Source organism: Pseudophryne corroboree, chromosome 1, assembly GCF_028390025.1.
Source record: "Pseudophryne corroboree isolate aPseCor3 chromosome 1, aPseCor3.hap2, whole genome shotgun sequence".
In the NCBI taxonomy this organism is placed as follows: Eukaryota; Metazoa; Chordata; class Amphibia; order Anura; family Myobatrachidae; genus Pseudophryne; species Pseudophryne corroboree.
The window spans coordinates 398,924,553-398,941,837 of NC_086444.1; the positions used below are offsets into that span (position 1 = coordinate 398,924,553).

Below are 17,285 nucleotides of genomic sequence, written 5' to 3' on the forward strand. Positions count from 1 at the left end.
AAATTCTAAATTACTACTGGGGAAATGTAATTAACAGCGATTTGTCAAAAATCAATGTTTTCCTGCAATCCTTGACTTATTAAACACGTTATTGTTTTATTTTTTTTATTATGCAAAATAAGCCTTAAAAAAAATGTGTTCATTATCTTTCCACCCATTTTCCTTTTACTTAATTACAGAATTAAAAGGGGTTGACAGGTCAGTTTAAAAAAAATGTGAATTGCTGCAAGTTTTTGTTCCATAAAAATCACTTGTTTTGGTCTGTTTTATTCTATCCTTAATCTGTGAAATTAAAAACATAAACATATATGGTGTACAGTAGTGAGAATAAAAAGTAGATTGACAATTTAGTAGCATGTGGAAGCAGTTTTAAAATAACTTTACATGTACCTTAAAAGATATTTCAAAATGTACAAAAGTCAAAATGATATTGTATTTTTATCCACGGATTGTGTCATTTCTGTGACAAAACTCTCACACTATTTCCTGTAACTACAATTCAAGACACAGACTGTTTAAGACTTATAGTTATCATTACACCACAGACACTACAAATATTTAACCTAATGCTATATCCAAACTGACTTTCTTTTAGAGCATATTTGAAGTGATTTCATGCTTCAGATACTCTCCTAAACCCCCTCCATTCACTTGGACAGGATTTAGAAGAAACAAAAAATGCCTGAGTGTTTTTCTTTAGAGACAGGAGATACAAGCATGTAACATGATATCTGCATTAGTTCCCACACTTCTAGACCTGGCACCTACAGTATGGCATTCCCAAAAAGAGAAAAACTTTAACCTGAGCATAGCTTTAACATGAGAAAGGCCAATAGCAGTGGGCCCAAACTATGGAGTCTACATGAGGTAGCAGCTACTAGGCTTTTTGTTCTTTCATCTCATGATTTAATAAAATAATACAGACACAAGGAAAATATTTAAAAACATGAAAAAGGATATTGCATCATTTCATGCTCAATATAGTTGGTCTTGCTTTCACTTATACCCCTGTTTTCCACCAAACATTTAAGCCGGATTATTGACAGGACAATTTGGGATAGGGTTTGGTGTGAATGGGTCAGATGAAAATGACCGGATCGTTTTCCTCAGAATTCCGATCCTGGCAGCTTCCAGGGTAAAACCCAGCACCGACTCAGGTAAAGGCACGACGTGGGTCACGCTAGAAGTATACAGAGAGTCGGATCATTGGCACTTGGTGATGAGGTCATCTCCAAGTGCCGGCAAAACAGGCAGACTGCACACAGGTGCAGTCTGAAAGGGGTCTACCCATCAATATGTCAGGTACAGCATGCAATGTGAACGGGGTCTAACACAGCTGTGACACGGGTTGGACTAGTGGTCCAATACACAGGTCGGACCCAGGAGTCAATTGTCAGCTCCTGAACTTAAACTTATTTCTGCAGTTATTTCTGCTGCGATACATAGCAGACAAACATAACCAGAATGGAACAGATCAGGTTGACATCTATGGGTATGTCCAGAAAAGCTCCCAGGAGCACTTGCCAGTAAATATGTTTGAATTTTGAGAAATCTTGCAGTACACAGGCTATCACTAGGTAAAATAATCATATGCCATGGCCTGGTCTACCCCTACTATGCAGATTAAGCCTGTCTTTTGCTGCAGGTACTGGGAACGCAATACAAATCCTAAATGGCTATAGAGCTGCGTTCCAGGAGTGGATGAGTGCCATTTAGCTCAAACTCAATCCTGATAAAACAGAGGTCCTTAAACTGGCCATACACCTAAAATTTGATTGTCCTATCTGGCTGGTTGGAATAAAAATCTGGTAACATATGGGAGCAAATGACAATTGACTATATGCTCCGAAAATGCTGGAAAACTGACAAAAACGGTCGTTCAGACAAATTGGGTACATAAAATGGATGTAACCAATTTGTCTGATTGACCATTTTTGTCTGCCTTTTAGAGTTTGGGAGCGAATGGTCAATTGTCATTTGCTGATACATTACCAGGTTTTCATTCCACCCAGACAGATTGGACACTCAGGGGTATATACATTTAGGGTCGAAAACTGCTGTCTAGTCGAAAAGACATCAGTTTTCAACTTTTTAAGGTCGAATCGTGATTCGACCTATTCTATCCCAGCTGTTTTTATTCGACAAGTCATGGAATTTACGTGAAACAGCGGTATAGCTGCCGATTCACGTACTTTTGAGGGAAACGGGGCCAAATGCGACAGGATTTGGCCCCGTTTCCGACCATCTCAGGCCGACAAAAAAATGTCGGACTGAGATGAGGGACCTTACAGGAGTACAGGGGGGAGAGCCGCGGGGAGACGGGGACAGCCGCGCTACAGCACAGCGCTGCAGCAGGATGTCTCATAGCCGCTCACGGCAGAGTCCACCCGGCTTCAGCAACTGAGGTCACGCTTGCTGGAGCCGGGTGGACACTGCCGTGAGGTCAGGTGGCTGTGAGACGTCCTTCTGCAGCGCTGCTTTCCTCCGTCTGCCCGCGGCTGTCCCTGCTGGTCTCCCCCCTCTCCTCCGCTCACAGGTCTCATCTCAATTCGACTTTTTTTAAAGTCGAATTGAGATGTGATTGAATAGGGGTTGTCGGAATGGATCCGACCCTAATTGAATATACCCCTCAATCTTCAGGTGTATAGCCAGCTTTATTCTTGGGAGCTCAGAATTACAAAAACACTGAACATGTGCGTATTACTTATTGTAGTCCTGGATTGCAGATTGAGTTGAGATTGGGAATTAAATACAAATCCTAAATGGCTATCAAACTGAGTTCAAGGAGTGGATGAGTGCCAATTAGCTCAAACTCAATCTTGATAAAACAGGGAGGTCCTTATGATAGGAGCTCACCATCAAAGAACAAGCCTACAATTTAGCCAATCAATCAGACTTACTCTCAGGAGCCCAGAATTTCAAAAACACTGGACATGTGCGGAATCTTATTGTTGTCCTGGATTGCAGATTGACACTTAAATTATCAGCCACAGTCGAATTTTCATTCTTTCATCTGAGTAACATAGCCAGAAATTCAAACACTTCATACCCCCTCAGATCGGCATACTATCCATTTGTATAATCACACTTGGACTACTGCAATGACCTCTACCTGGGTCTCCTATCACCAAGAATTACACTGCTTGCAGCTGCCAGGCTATTAACTAACCAGCCCCATAACACCCATTCTCTACCCCCTTCACTGGCTGCCTGTAAGATGGGGAACCCCATTTCAAAACCTGACTTACAAGGCCCTATATAACTTGGAACAGCTTCTGATTCCTTACATGTCGATCTATAGGTGAAGAACTATCAGCAGTACCCTAGAGTCTCCCTTAATTCATTTGGTGGTTAAGCTTTGCTACCTCAACTCTAGAAACCTTCAAAAACATACAAAAGGCTCACCTAAAAACTTAAGCATTTCATTAAGGTCCCTTTAAAACGAATACAACCCAAATGCTTGCAGTAGTTCTCATTTCTGTGTAATATCTTTTTTTTTTTTTAAATACAAAAATGCAACAGTAAAGCATTGGTGGAAATTCAAATTTTTTTGGGCACCCTGCGCCCGACGGACCAATTTAATTTTTGCTCCTTTCAGGTACAAAATGCAAATACACCCTTATTTCTGCTCTCCCCCTCCTCGGTGGGGTGAGCAGAAATGTACGAAAAGTTGGGCTTTTCACACATTTTTCCTGTTGCACCCAATCATTTAGGCAGGCTTAGCCGCTTTATGCAGCGAAAGCAGATCTATCTGGGCATGAGTAGCGCAAATGAGGAATGGGTGCCCAGTGCCGGAACAACAATATTGCATATCGCCCTGTCTAAAGGGGCGGGCAATATAGTACGCTAAAATAATTGAATCACCCACTCTGAGTCCGACTGGGTGAAGTAATGGGCCATACACACGGTGAGATTCGGGCTATGCCCGATTCTCACTATGCGACAGGGGCTAGGTCGGCATCTCGGAATGACCCCCATAGTCAGTATCGCAAGCACACTCATTATGTGCTTGCGATACTGACTATGGGGGTCATTTCGAGTTGACCGCTTGCTGGCGATTTTTGCAGCGCAGCGATCAGGTGAAAAAACGGCGTATGCCCCGCAATGCGCACGCGCGACGTACGGGTACAAAGCTCTTTGTGGTTGTGCACAGGTTCTAGCAAAGTTTTCCTTCGCAATGACGGCCGCAAGAAGATTGACAGGAAGGGGGCGTTACTGGGTGTCAACTGACCGTTTTCAGGGAGTGTTTGCAAAAACGCAGGCGTGTCTGAAAAAACGCAGGCGTGTCTGAGCGTTCGCTGGGCGGGTGTATGACGTCAAATCCGGACACGAATAGGCTGAAGCAATCGCAAGCGCTGAGTAGGTTCAGAGCTACTCTGAAACTGCACAAACTGTTATTGCAGAGCTCGGCTGCACATGCGTTCGCACTTCTGCAAAGCTAAAATACACTCCCCAGTGGGCAGCGGCATAGCGTTTGCACGGCTGCTAAAAACGGGTTCACTACGGCTGGCCGGCGGTCGGGCTCCCGGCGACCAGCATACCGGCGCCGGGAGCCCGACCGCCGGCTTACCGACAGTGTGGCGAGCGCAAATGAGCCCCTTGCGGGCTCGCTACGCGCGCCACACTATTTTATTCTCCCTCTATGGGGGTCGTGGACCCCCACGAGGGAAAATAAGTGTCGGTATGCCGACGGTCGGGCTCCCGGCGCCGGTATACTGAGCGCCGGGAGCCCGACCGCCGGCATACAGAAGACCACCCGCTAAAAACTGCTAGCGAGCGATCAACTCTGAATGACCCCTATGTGCGATTTTGGCTAAGTGTCAATTTTGACTGTCTTCTATAGAGATAGTCAAAATTGACTTTCCTGCACAGTCTATCTATGCTTGCGATGCCGACCGCGCATCGGCATCGAATCGGGATCGCAAGGTGACTTTCACCTTGCGATCTGCACTAACTTTTCTTACGATTTTGACTATATAGTCAAAATCGTAAGAAAATATCTCCCCGTGTGTACACACCATGATAGATAGATAGATAGATAGATAGATAGATAGATAGATAGATAGATAGATAGATAGATAGATAAAATAAAATAAAATAAAAAAAAAAAAGTATTTCTGCTAAACAGTACACATGTAAAGCAATTAGCACCAATTGGATGCAACAGTTATTCAGGGGTCAAGATGACTGTTGCAGATACTATTTTTAGATTCTGGTTCTTCTGCTCAAACCATAAAAGCAGATTCTTACATGAATAGTTTTTCTTTCACAATCTGAATCTCTGCCATTTGAAAGGCCCTCCCCCACATAGGTAGTTTGTACTAGCAGTGGTCAATGTACTACAGCTCAGATAAAAATTAGGGGTCATCGATCGTTACAACAACCAGGCAGAAGGATAACGGAGGACGGAGGACTGAGGGTGAAAACAGCATGGACTATTTTCCTCAATTCCGGTTCTGTGCAATTTCATGAAACAATAAAGGGATCAATGACAGCTTTTTCTCCAGCCTGGTAACTTACTGTGAAACCACCTGCTTACAAGCGGCCTTCTTTTGCGAGAGGCTTGAGATGCAAAGCGTTACTCTGAATTTAAAACATAATTTTGAAGGGTTTTCACTTTCTGTGTATTATAGATGAAATTAAGCCATTATAGTGCAATTACTAAATGATTATTGCTGGTAAGCCACATTGCATGGACGACACAATATAATAATAATAATAATAATAATAATAATAATAAAAAAAAAATATATAAAAAAAAAAAATACAACACACCACTTGCGTAAAAACTCTAGCAATTACAAATGTATCTCACCCCACACCCTTCAATTTTACCTGGGCTCAGGTAGTATAATCTTCTTACTGGCCCTGGCTGCCGGGGTGGATTTGCTCTTCTCCATTGCCATCAGGTAGCTGACATCCGCCAACACTGCCTCTAGGTCCGCCATCTTTGATTGCCTTAAGCTGCAGATCCGCTCACGCAAAGAAGCGCCAAACAGCCAAGAAACACAGGTTCACAGTGTTAGGGCACCTTTCCCTTTACAGAGCAGCACAGGGTTTAAAATAAAAAGTATCCGTAACAATCTAAATAATAAATTACTATGGAAAAAAAATATATATTAAAAAAAAAAAGTAAAATTACAAATATAATATTGCAACCCTGTTAGAGATCAAATTTCAGGGTCTCTAGATTCGTTGTAAATTGCAATATTACAAAAAGAAAAAGCAGTTGTGAAAGGTTTTTGGGAGAAATCCAGGGTCAGGGCAGTTCCTCTATATCATCCACAACAAAAAAACCAATTAAAAATGTTTTATAACTGGCATCGGGTTCATGCGCTTGAAGAAATGAAATTATGTTTTTAAAATAAAAATGGCAATTGCTTTTAAAATACAAATAAAAGCCGATCTAACCCTTTAAAATGAGAAATCCCAGTGTGTATTGTGCAGCAGAGAAAATCCAGCTTTGGGAGACATCTCAAGCATCCAAACACAGTATACCAGTAATTGTTTAACTGAATTTTGGGTTTCCACTGTAATTCCAGGCCAGTGTGTGCACAAGCTAGGCTGTAGGAGCAGTGGGCATGGTGCTTGTTTGGCTGGAAGAGAATCAGGCGGTTTTACCTACAAGATGCCTCTCAATTCCTCTCCCCAACATGTTGCAGATCTCCAAGTACATGGGCACACACATCCAGGCTTGCTGGGCTATCCTGATTTATCAGTGGCCTTGGCTACCATGCACAGCACAGAGACATATGATCCACGCATTAATAAACGCAAAGAAGACACCATCAGCCTGGCTGCAGGGAAGGCAGAGGGATGTCTCTGCAGCAATGGCAGTCACCACAATGTGCTTCCCTCTCCTAGCAGCCCTCACATACAAGCATTGCAGGAGGCAGGGCACACACAGCAGCAGCAGAGCAGGGTTATTCTGCTGGAGAGAATACCAAATGCAAGAAAATAACAATCCAGCAAGACTACAGAAAATCCTGTGCACAGAGCTCTGTACAGCCAATATCCGCTTCCCTCTGCAGTGCTGGGTCTGTAACAGCTGTGTGTGTGGCTGTAGCGTTCTATCCAGCAGGTCCACAAGACAGTCGGGGGCTCCAAAATGTCCCTTTGTTTTAGGGTAATGTCTGTATCTCCCTGTAATGTGCAGTCTTCCCCCTCTGCCTCCTGTGCTGACAGCCTCCTGCTCCTGTGCAAAGCTGTATTACCATTAGCAGGAGAAGCCGTGATGTATGTTACTTCCTCTCCTGTGTGTGATAGCAGAGAGAGTCCCTGCTAAACCCTGGCACTGGCTCACCTCAGCCTGCCGGATCCGGGGCCCAGCTACTTACTCTCAGTGCACATAGAGATAGCTAGTGTGCTTGGTGGTTGCCATTTGCGTACATTTGTTAAACAAAAACATTCCACAGCCAAGTCAAATATGCCTGCTATTTCTGAAGGCTAATCATTGCAAATGAAAAATGACAACTGCCAGTCAGTGTTCATTATTTTTTTTGTATTAACATTTACAAAAGGTACAGTTGGAGGGTATGATTATGTAAACATGCATATTAGGCAACTCCTATTAAACCAAATTGTAGGCGCAATGTGTGTTCAGTGACAAGTTGCAATTGTGTCCATATAGTAGTACTGAACAAAAGTCAAGATTGTTTTATATGTGTTATGTTGCCCAATAATAATATAATGTTTCTGGTGCCCAATAAACGAATAACACATACCCTGAGTAATGTGTTAATACATGCCCCCATCGTAAATAAGCATACTGAATTGTTTTTTGGGCGCCCAAAGTACTGGAGGCCCATCACAGCAATTCAATCTTATGAGCCCAAAAGTAGCCGATTTAGCCATGCAAAGCAGCTAAACCCTACTAAAGTTCCGGCAGCGACATGAAAAGTGCGATCTGGGCACCCAAATGGGACACTCTTCGCACATTTCAGCTCACCATCTCAGGACAGTGGCATACTGAAATGTATCCTCCCGCACTATTCACACTTAAACAGAGCAACAATCGAATTGCTCAATCTGGCACCATCTACTGGCAGCTATGGAGAAAAACTATTCAATTTCCCTTGTGTTCTCATAATATTGATTTTATAATGCCTCTACATTGATTATATAATGTTGTTAATTACCAATTATTTATATAACGCACACATATTCCGCAGCACTTTACAGGGAATATACTGGCCATTCATATCAGTCCCTGCCCCAGTGGAGTTTACAATCTATATTCCCTACCACATGTACATGCAAACACATTCTTGCTAGGGTTAATTCTTGTTTGGAGCCAATTAACCTACCAGTATATTTTTGAAATGTGGGAGGACCCAGAGGAAACCCACGCAAGCATAGGGAGCATATACAAACTCCACACTGTTAGGGCCATGGTGTGAATCGAACCCATCACCTCCATGTTTGAGGCAATAATGCTAACCATTACAACAGACATGTCAAACTTGTGTCCTGCATGCGGCCCACAACACATAGTTTTGCGGTCAAGTTTTTTTTTTTTTTAAAGAATGTAATGTGGCCCTCCAACGCCAGATGAGTTACTGTTACTGTTGGCCCGTCTGCCGTGCGATCGGCCAGCATTCACCACTCTGCACATGAGTGAGAAGATAGTGATAGAGATGGGGAAATGTCCATGGGGGGAGCTGCTGTGTATACCCAACTGCCTTGGCAGAGCGCTGCCCCCAGCCGCATCCTGCCTGCTCAGCGCCATTAGCACTGAAGCCGTCACGCCTTGTATGTGTGTGTGTCCGACTGCCCTGTGTACCCAGCTGCCCCGATTGCAAGAGGATTCTTCTGGAATCTGCATATAAAAATGTCTCTCAATGAAGAAGGTAAATTGTAGGAGCTGGCACAGGGGTTGGAGGCTGAATAGACTTGTGGCTGAAGGGGACACAAGGAGCAATAGTGGATATTAGGGGTTATCATATAGTGGAGAGGGAACCGTACAGTGATACATGATGAGGAATAACATAGCTCTTAGCTCCCACTATTAAAGTTTTCTTCCTGATACTTGACATCTCTTTAATTATACTTTATTGTTGTTTTTTCTAATAAACCTTTCAAAACTGCATATAAGACTTTTCTTTTTCTTGCGGCCCACACAAGATTTAGACCTTGATTATTCGTCCCAGCCGGGATTATGAGTTTGACATGCCAGCATTACACCATCCGTACTGCCCTAAAATTCCCATAATAAGCATAAAGTGATGGTATAATTGAGGAGTACAGTATAGAGACCAGTGCCGTAACTAGACATTTTAGCGCTGTGTGCAAGAAACAGCATTGGCGCCCCCCCCCCCTCTATATACAAAACAGGGTCAATGCGCGTGCCAAAAATAAAGGGGTGTTGCTTCATGGGGAAGGGGCATGGTCAGAGTTCCCTTTTACACATTACACTAGGCAGAGCTCCCTTTTACCCAGTACAGCAGGTATAGTCCCCTTTTACACATTACGACAACAGAGCCCCCCTTTTTACACATTACAGTAGCAGAGTCACCGTTTTTTACACATTACGGCAGCAGAGTCACCCTTTTTTAAACATTAGGCAGGCAGAATCCCCCTTTTTTACACATTAGGCAGGCAGAGTCCCCCCTTTTTTACACATTATGGCAGCAGAGTCCCCCTTTTTACACATTAGGCAGACAGAATCCCCCTTTTTTACACATTAGGCAGGCAGAATCCCCCTTTTTTACACATTAGGCAGGCAGAGTCCCCCTTTTTTACACATTACAGTAGCAGAGTCCCCCTTTTTACACATTACAGTAGCAGAGTCCCCATTTTTTTACACATCACACAGCAGAGTTCACGCATTCCCACCTGTTTTGCATGAGAGAGAGAGAGAGTGAATGAATGAATGAGTGAGTGAGTAAGTGTGTGTGTGTGTGTGTGTGTGTGTGTGTGTGTGTGTGTGTGCGCGTGTGTGTTTCTGCTCTGTCAGTCACCTGGAGGTGGTAGGCAGCATCCAGGCGCAGAGCCTCTCCTGGGGTTCCGGACACATACTGCGGCGACACTATAAGAAGATGCATGAGAGCGGGTCCGGGAGCAACCTCCGACAGCGCTCCACACCCCGCCAGCAGGAGACAGCAGGCGGGAGTTCACTGATGTCCCATGGCGGCTGTGGCACAGCTCCCATTCTTCTGCACTCACAGCGGGACTCAGGCACGGCGGCGGCAGGGGGACACGGGGCAGCTGTGTGTTGCTAGATGCCGGCTACAGCTGCGCTCCCACTGCCATGCAGAGGTGGGAGGCAAGCGGCGGCGCCGGCCCGGGACTGTCATTACTGACTGGCCGTACAGGCGTCGGGTAGGTGTGCTGCCAGATGGTGCGCCTTGCCCACATTTGCGCTGTGGGCAAGGCACCCTTGGCACACACTTAGTTACGGCACTGAGAGAGACCCCAAAAAATATGAGCATATAGTGCTACCGTAATAGATTATTTGGTATGCCGTCATAATGTTGACATTAAGAATGTCGACATACATGATGACATTCACAATGTCGACACTAATATAAGGACCCAGGATTTTTAGATTAAGGTAATGGTTAGATTAGGGTGAGAGTTAGGCCGCAATTATGATTCAGGTTAGGTTGCAACTATAGTTACCGGGGGAGGGGGGAAATGGACTGCACACCCTAATTCTAAACATAATAAGAGGTGCTACCATGCTGAGACGTAGTGCCACACAGAGACAATGCAGGTGCATACTCTAAGCACTAAAAACAAAAATAATCAGTACAAATATAATAAACTCTGCAATTTGACATGAAGTAAAACTGTCATTCTTAGCATAATTTTTGGACAAAAATATGGGCCCACCTACCACACACAGGCGACCTCATCAGGTGGGTCCCTAATATTCCTAAAGCTAAAGTCCAGAGCATGGGACCCCCTCGGCAAGCACAAACCCAAGGCATCACACTAGTTAGAAGTAGCAGTGTAAGAGGCGGATTCAAATGTTTAACATGGCCCCTATCTCCCGCCTAAGTGACAAGAGATAGAGGGGCGATATTCAAATGTCCCCTGTTTTCGCCCCTATCGCGCCCAGTACAGTCAGGTTAAGGCACGCAAAGCTCCTAAACGCGACCAAACTAATGGACGCGATCGTAAAAGACCCGTTTTGGTGCCCACGGGTCTCTTTACATGCATTTCAGCTCACTACCAGCCCGAAGTGTTAAAGTGTTACATTAATAAGAAGTAGCAACTAAGGGCCTAATTCAGACCTGATCGTAGCGCACGGCTACGATCAGCCACTCTGACATGCTTGGGGACGCCCAGCACAGGGCTAGTCCGCCCCGCATGTCTTGCCCTACCCCCGCCGCACAGGTCAAAAGCATCGCACGGCGGCATCAACGGGCAATCAGATTCGAACTGCACATGTGTATGCACTGCACTGCGCCAGCACATCACACAGCTGCAACAAGCATCAGGGCCCTGCGACAGGATGGTGCAAAGAATCCATTCGCACGGGCGTTCGTAAGGTGATTGACAGGGAGAGGCCATTAGTGGGTGGCAACTGACCATTTTCAGGGAGTGTCCGGAAAAACGCAAGCGGGCTCAGGTGTTTTCAGGGAGGGTGTCTGATGTCAGCTCCGGTACCGATCAGTAGGATTCAATCGCACAGGATAAGTAAGTCCTGGGCTGCGCAGAGACTGCACAAAATCAGTTTGTGCAGCTCTCTACACATGCGGTCTCACACTTGCACAGCGAAAATACACTCCACCTGTAGGCGGAAACTTTCTGATCGCAGGGCTGCAAAAATTGCTGCCCAGCGATCAGATCTGAATGGCCCCCAATGTTGTTTAATGGAGCATGATCAGCACTCGACATTGGTAAGGCAGGTGTGTCTTAGTGTTTTAGGCAGTGATACCTAGAGAGGGGGAGAGCAGGTACTATTTACCCAAGCCCAGGCCTGATGTAAGGGCCCAGCAAGGACCCAAGTCCCACACCCCTCCTTACCTGGCAGCAGCTGCAGCTCTTCTCTTCAGTCCAGCACATGCTGCTTTGTGCTGGGCTGCAGTGTGACCAGGAAGGCGCTTAAAGTATTTTTTTGTATTTTTTTCTAAGTGTGCAGGGCTGCGCATCCTGTGATTAGGCCACGCCCCCTGAACAGTACCTGGGCCTAATCAGGCTCCCTACTGCCCTGGTCTTAGGAAGCAGGGACCCTCCCTGTCCTCGTACACTACAATTACTGAATTTACGTTTATCAGTGTATCTATAATTTTCCATCTGATGATACATGATAATATTCTTGTGTTTCTCTCTTGTGTCTCCACCCTGCTCCAGTCCTGATTTCCAACCCTACTTCCTTGACTACCGCCATGTCTTTCCACTTCACCACAGTCCTTCACATCCCTACTTAATTATTACACTTAATTGAGCCCCACTGATATCACTAAAGGGGGAGTGGCCTCATTGAAACCCCCCGATTACTTCAATCCAGGGGTGAGCGCAATGCCCCCAGAGACTCTTTCAGTATTGCCGGCTCCTTCTCAGTGCCATCAAGCAAGGGTTGGTGCCTCCTTAGCTTCTTGCGAGGCAGGTGAACTATACACAATCAGAACAGCCAGGCAGCTTTCTCTACCTGCCTTCCAGCCTGCACCCAGATAGTCATTGGTGGATGGCTGGAACTGCCAGAGTGCTGACAGCCACACACTGTATTGAAGCATGCAGGGCCGGTGCAAGATTTCTCAAGCAAATTGTCAACATCCCCCCCCCCCCCCCCCCTCTAAATACCAATCCCTTCAGGCAAAAAAGTGCAAACACAGCATCTTGTAAATTCCACAGCCAATGCCTGATAATTAGGTGGTTAGAGTGTTAGGGTTAGTTTGGGGGATAGGGGTAGGGTATTAAGGACATGATAGGGTTTATCTACCATTTTGGGTTAAGTTTAGGAGATGTGTGTGTGTGTGTGTGTGTGTGTGTGTGTGTGTTCTGGGATACCAACACCAGGATCCCGACAGCCAGATTCCTGACAGCCAGAATACTGTCGGCGGGCGCTTACTAGGGAGAGGTATATATATATATATATATATATATATATATATATCAGTGACATGCGGTGGGGTGGGGTGGAGCCTTTCCTGCCATACAAATGTTTGTGCCAGAGTACTGACTGTATAAAGTATATGAAAAATACAAATAATCTGTTTGAAATATCTTCTTTGCATGATTCTAATCATTTTCATAGCGAAAACTCTGGAGTAAAAAGTCTATGGCAGGTGAGACAGTGCCTCACCTTTCTTTCTTTTCCGCACATTTCTGATCAAAACTCACCAAATTTCCAGGAGTTTATACTGCTGCATCGGTGTATAATGCCCACATGTACCCTTTGGATCATATATTGCATGTAAATCTGACTCTGGTGCTAGTCAGTGCCTCCTAAGCCATTTAGCTCACCGCACGTCCCTGAGATATATATATATATATATATATATATATATATATATATATATATATAAAAGAACAAAGGTATAGGCACTCACCACAATTAAATCATTTCAGGCTTTTTATTGTAACTCACAATGCTTCATCATGCAGATAACATCTTGCAGAGCTGTCGCTGTCAACGTTTCGGTCCCTGCTGGACCTTTGTCAAGACCAACAATACAAGTTTATGCAGTCATCCTGAAGCCCATATCACCAGGTCTGCACCAAGTTGCCTTATATGCCATCAAATGCCCAGTAAGACACACCCACAGGAAGTCCCTGCTAGCTCAGTCAAAATCCTTTTTAAGACCTTCTAATTATACCACTTTATTCATAATAACTCGACAGAGCATGGTAGTATAAACCCAAACGCTATATTAATAAACAATAAAACACACTACAAATAGTCCTAAGCGCTTAATAGTGCCGGACCGGAAGTACAGTGCGTTCCACAGCCGGTGGAACCAGGGCCGACACTAGGGGGGTGCTAGGGGGGCAGGCGACCTGGGCGCCGGATTGGAGGGGGCGCCGAGACCCCCTAACACCCGCCGCGGCACTTTTATAGACTTTGAAACCCCCTTCTCCCGAGTGCCCAGCTCGGGGGGCGGGGTTTCGCGGAATGACGCGATTGCGTCGTGACGTCACGGCGCAAACGCGTCATTCCACGAAACCCCGCCGGAGGAGGGAGAAGGGGGAGCCGCGCAGACCGGACGAGGAGGGAGAGGCGGCTGAAGAGCGGCGAGAACCGCTTCAAATGTAAGTCAGCCCCTCTCCCTTCCTCTCTCTCTCTCTCTCTCTCTCTCTCTCTCTCTCTCCCTCCACCACCTGCCGCAATGTGTAAAATGGGGACCTGTGCCTGCCGCAATGTGTAAAATGGGGACACTTTTTCCTGCCGCAATGTGTAAAATGGGGACACTTGCCAGCGTACTGTGTAAAATGGGGACCTGTGCCTGCCGCAATGTGTAAAATGGGGACACTTGCCAGCGTACTGTGTAAAATGGGGACCTGTGCCTGCCGCAATGTGTAAAATGGGGACACTTGCCAGCGTACTGTGTAAAATGGGGACCTGTGCCTGCCGCAATGTGTAAAATGGGGACACTTTTTCCTGCCGCAATGTGTAAAATGGGGACCTGTGTGTGCCGCAATGTGTAAAATGGGGACACTTTTTCCTGCCGCAATGTGTAAAATGGTGACACTTTTTCCTGCCGCAATGTGTAAAATGGGGACACTTTCCTGCCGCAATGTGTAAAATGGGTACACTTGCCAGCGTACTGTGTAAAATGGGGACACGTGCCTGCCGCAATGTGTAAAATGGGGACACTTTTTCCTGCCGCAATGTGTAAAATGGGGACACTTGCCAGCGTACTGTGTAAAATGGGGACACGTGCCTGCCGCAATGTGTAAAATGGGGACACTTTTTCCTGCCGCAATGTGTAAAATGGGGACACCTGTCTGCCGCAATGTGTAAAATGGGGTCACCTGTCTGCCGCAATGTGTAAAATGGGGACACTTTTTCCTGCCGCAATGTGTAAAATGGGGACACCTGTCTGCCGCAATGTGTAAAATGGGGTCACCTGTCTGCCGCAATGTGTAAAATGGGGAATGGGGACACTTGCCTGTCGTACTGTGTAAAATGGGGACACTTTTTCCTGGATATGAAATTTATGTTAGAAAAGGCAATTTTTCAGGTAAAAAAGTTCTGAAAGAGATATATATATATATATATATATATATATATATAATATTTTTATTCATTTATTTATTTATTTAAAAAAAATTTTTATTTATTTATTTATTGTAAAAGATTTTTATTTTTTTTGCGGGGGGGTGGGGGGTGTCAAATGACTACCTTGCCCCGGGTGACAAAAATCCTGGTTTCGGCCCTGGTGGAACGCACGCCGGGAGTCTGCGGCAGGAAGTGACCTGGCTTTTCTGAAAACAAACTGTACTTTGGATGTGTAATCAGTAGAGAAGTCACAGATATAGGCCCTCATTCCGAGTTGATCGCTCGCTAGCTACTTTTAGCAGGCATGCAAATGCATAGTCGCCGCACACGGGAGAGTGTATTTTCGCTTTGCAGGAGTGTGAACGCCTGTGCAGGTGAAACTGCAGCAAACACATGTTATGCAGAACAAGACCAGCCCTGCGATGATTGCTGTGACGAAGGTCCCGGTATTGACGTCAGATACCCACCCAGCAATCGCGTGGCCAAGCCTGCGTTTTTCCAAACACTCCCAGAAAACGGTCAGTTGACATCCAGAAACTCCCACTTCCTGTAAATCTCCTTACGTCTGCCAGTGCGACTGGAAGCGTCGCTAGAACCTGTGCTAAACCACAAAGCTCTATGTACTTGTACGATGCGCCTGCGCATTGTGGTGCATACGCTTGTGCAGATTAGCCCAGTTCTGCCATAATCGCTGCGCTGTAAAAATCCATAGCGAGCGATCAACTCGGAATGACCCCCATAATTCTATAGGTCCTTTTAGGGCTAACAGCATAAAATGGCCAAAATAACTTAACTTAATTTCCAGGAGTTTATACTGCTGCATCGGTGTATAATGCCCACATGTACCCTTTGGATCATATATTGCATGTAAATCTGACTCTGGTGCTAGTCAGTGCCTCCTAAGCCATTTAGCTCACCGCACGTCCCTGAGAGAGATATATATATATATATATATATATATATATATATAGTAGTAGTAGTTCCAGTTTCCTGGGGGGCACTCTCCAGGAAACTGGAACTACTACTACTATATATGTTGATCTACAGAGATTGTGTGGATTCTACTGGGTGCACCCCACAGTTGATTATTTACGGACGTGAGTGCAGGACTCCCATGGATATATATATATATATATATATATATATATAAAAGAACAAAGGTATAGGCACTCACCACAATTAAATAATTTCAGGCTTTTTATTGTAACTCACAATGCTTCATCCTGCAGATAACATCTTGCAGAGCTGTCGCTGTCAACGTTTCGGTCCCTGCTGGACCTTTGTCAAGACCAACAATACAAGTTTATGCAGTCATCCTGAAGCCCATATCACCAGGTCTGCACCAAGTTGCCTTATATGCCATCAAATGCCCAGTAAGACACACCCACAGGAAGTCCCTGCTAGCTCAGTCAAAATCCTTTTTAAGACCTTCTAATTATACCACTTTATTCATAATAACTCGACAGAGCATGGTAGTATAAACCCAAACGCTATATTAATAAACAATAAAACACACTACAAATAGTCCTAAGCGCTTAATAGTGCCGGACCGGAAGTACAGTGCGTTCCACAGCCGGTGGAACCAGGGCCGACACTAGGGGGGTGCTAGGGGGGCAGGCGACCTGGGCGCCGGATTGGAGGGGGCGCCGAGACCCCCTAACACCCGCCGCGGCACTTTTATAGACTTTGAAACCCCCTTCTCCCGAGTGCCCAGCTCGGGGGGCGGGGTTTCGCGGAATAAAATGGCCAAAATAACTTATGTTAGTCCAATATTGTATATCAGATATATAATACTGAACTTTTAGTGATTCCGCTAGGCAGCACAGAAACTTCAGCACATATTCTAGCAGAAGGCAGACACAGTGGGATTAGTGTGTCCTTCTCAAAGTTCAGTGAATATACAGGGTGATTCGAAAGTTTCAGTACACCCTTTTGTGCAGGAAATGGGAAAACTGAATACTCCAGTAAGGTATGGGTTAGGTGGGCTATCTTTTAGGGTATGTACCGAACATGGGCACCATCTTGAAATCAGCCATAATGAATCTAAGTCAGTTTTTTTCAAATGAAAAGGGGGTCGTGTAACATGTCAGACAATATCAGAATTTGCTGAAAAGTT

At 45.2% G+C, this 17,285-nt stretch overlaps 1 protein-coding gene across 1 annotated transcript in view; it reads right to left on the reverse strand.

Moving 5' to 3' along the window:
- GRK3 (G protein-coupled receptor kinase 3) overlaps window positions 1-7,332 on the reverse strand; it is a 556,585-nt gene extending 549,253 nt beyond the window's left edge. The window contains exon 1 of the mRNA XM_063913215.1: window positions 5,836-7,332. Coding sequence (XP_063769285.1) covers window positions 5,836-5,948 — 113 coding nt within the window. The 5' untranslated portion in view covers window positions 5,949-7,332. The remainder of the gene's footprint in view (window positions 1-5,835) is intronic.
- Window positions 7,333-17,285: the final 9,953 nt, after the last annotated feature.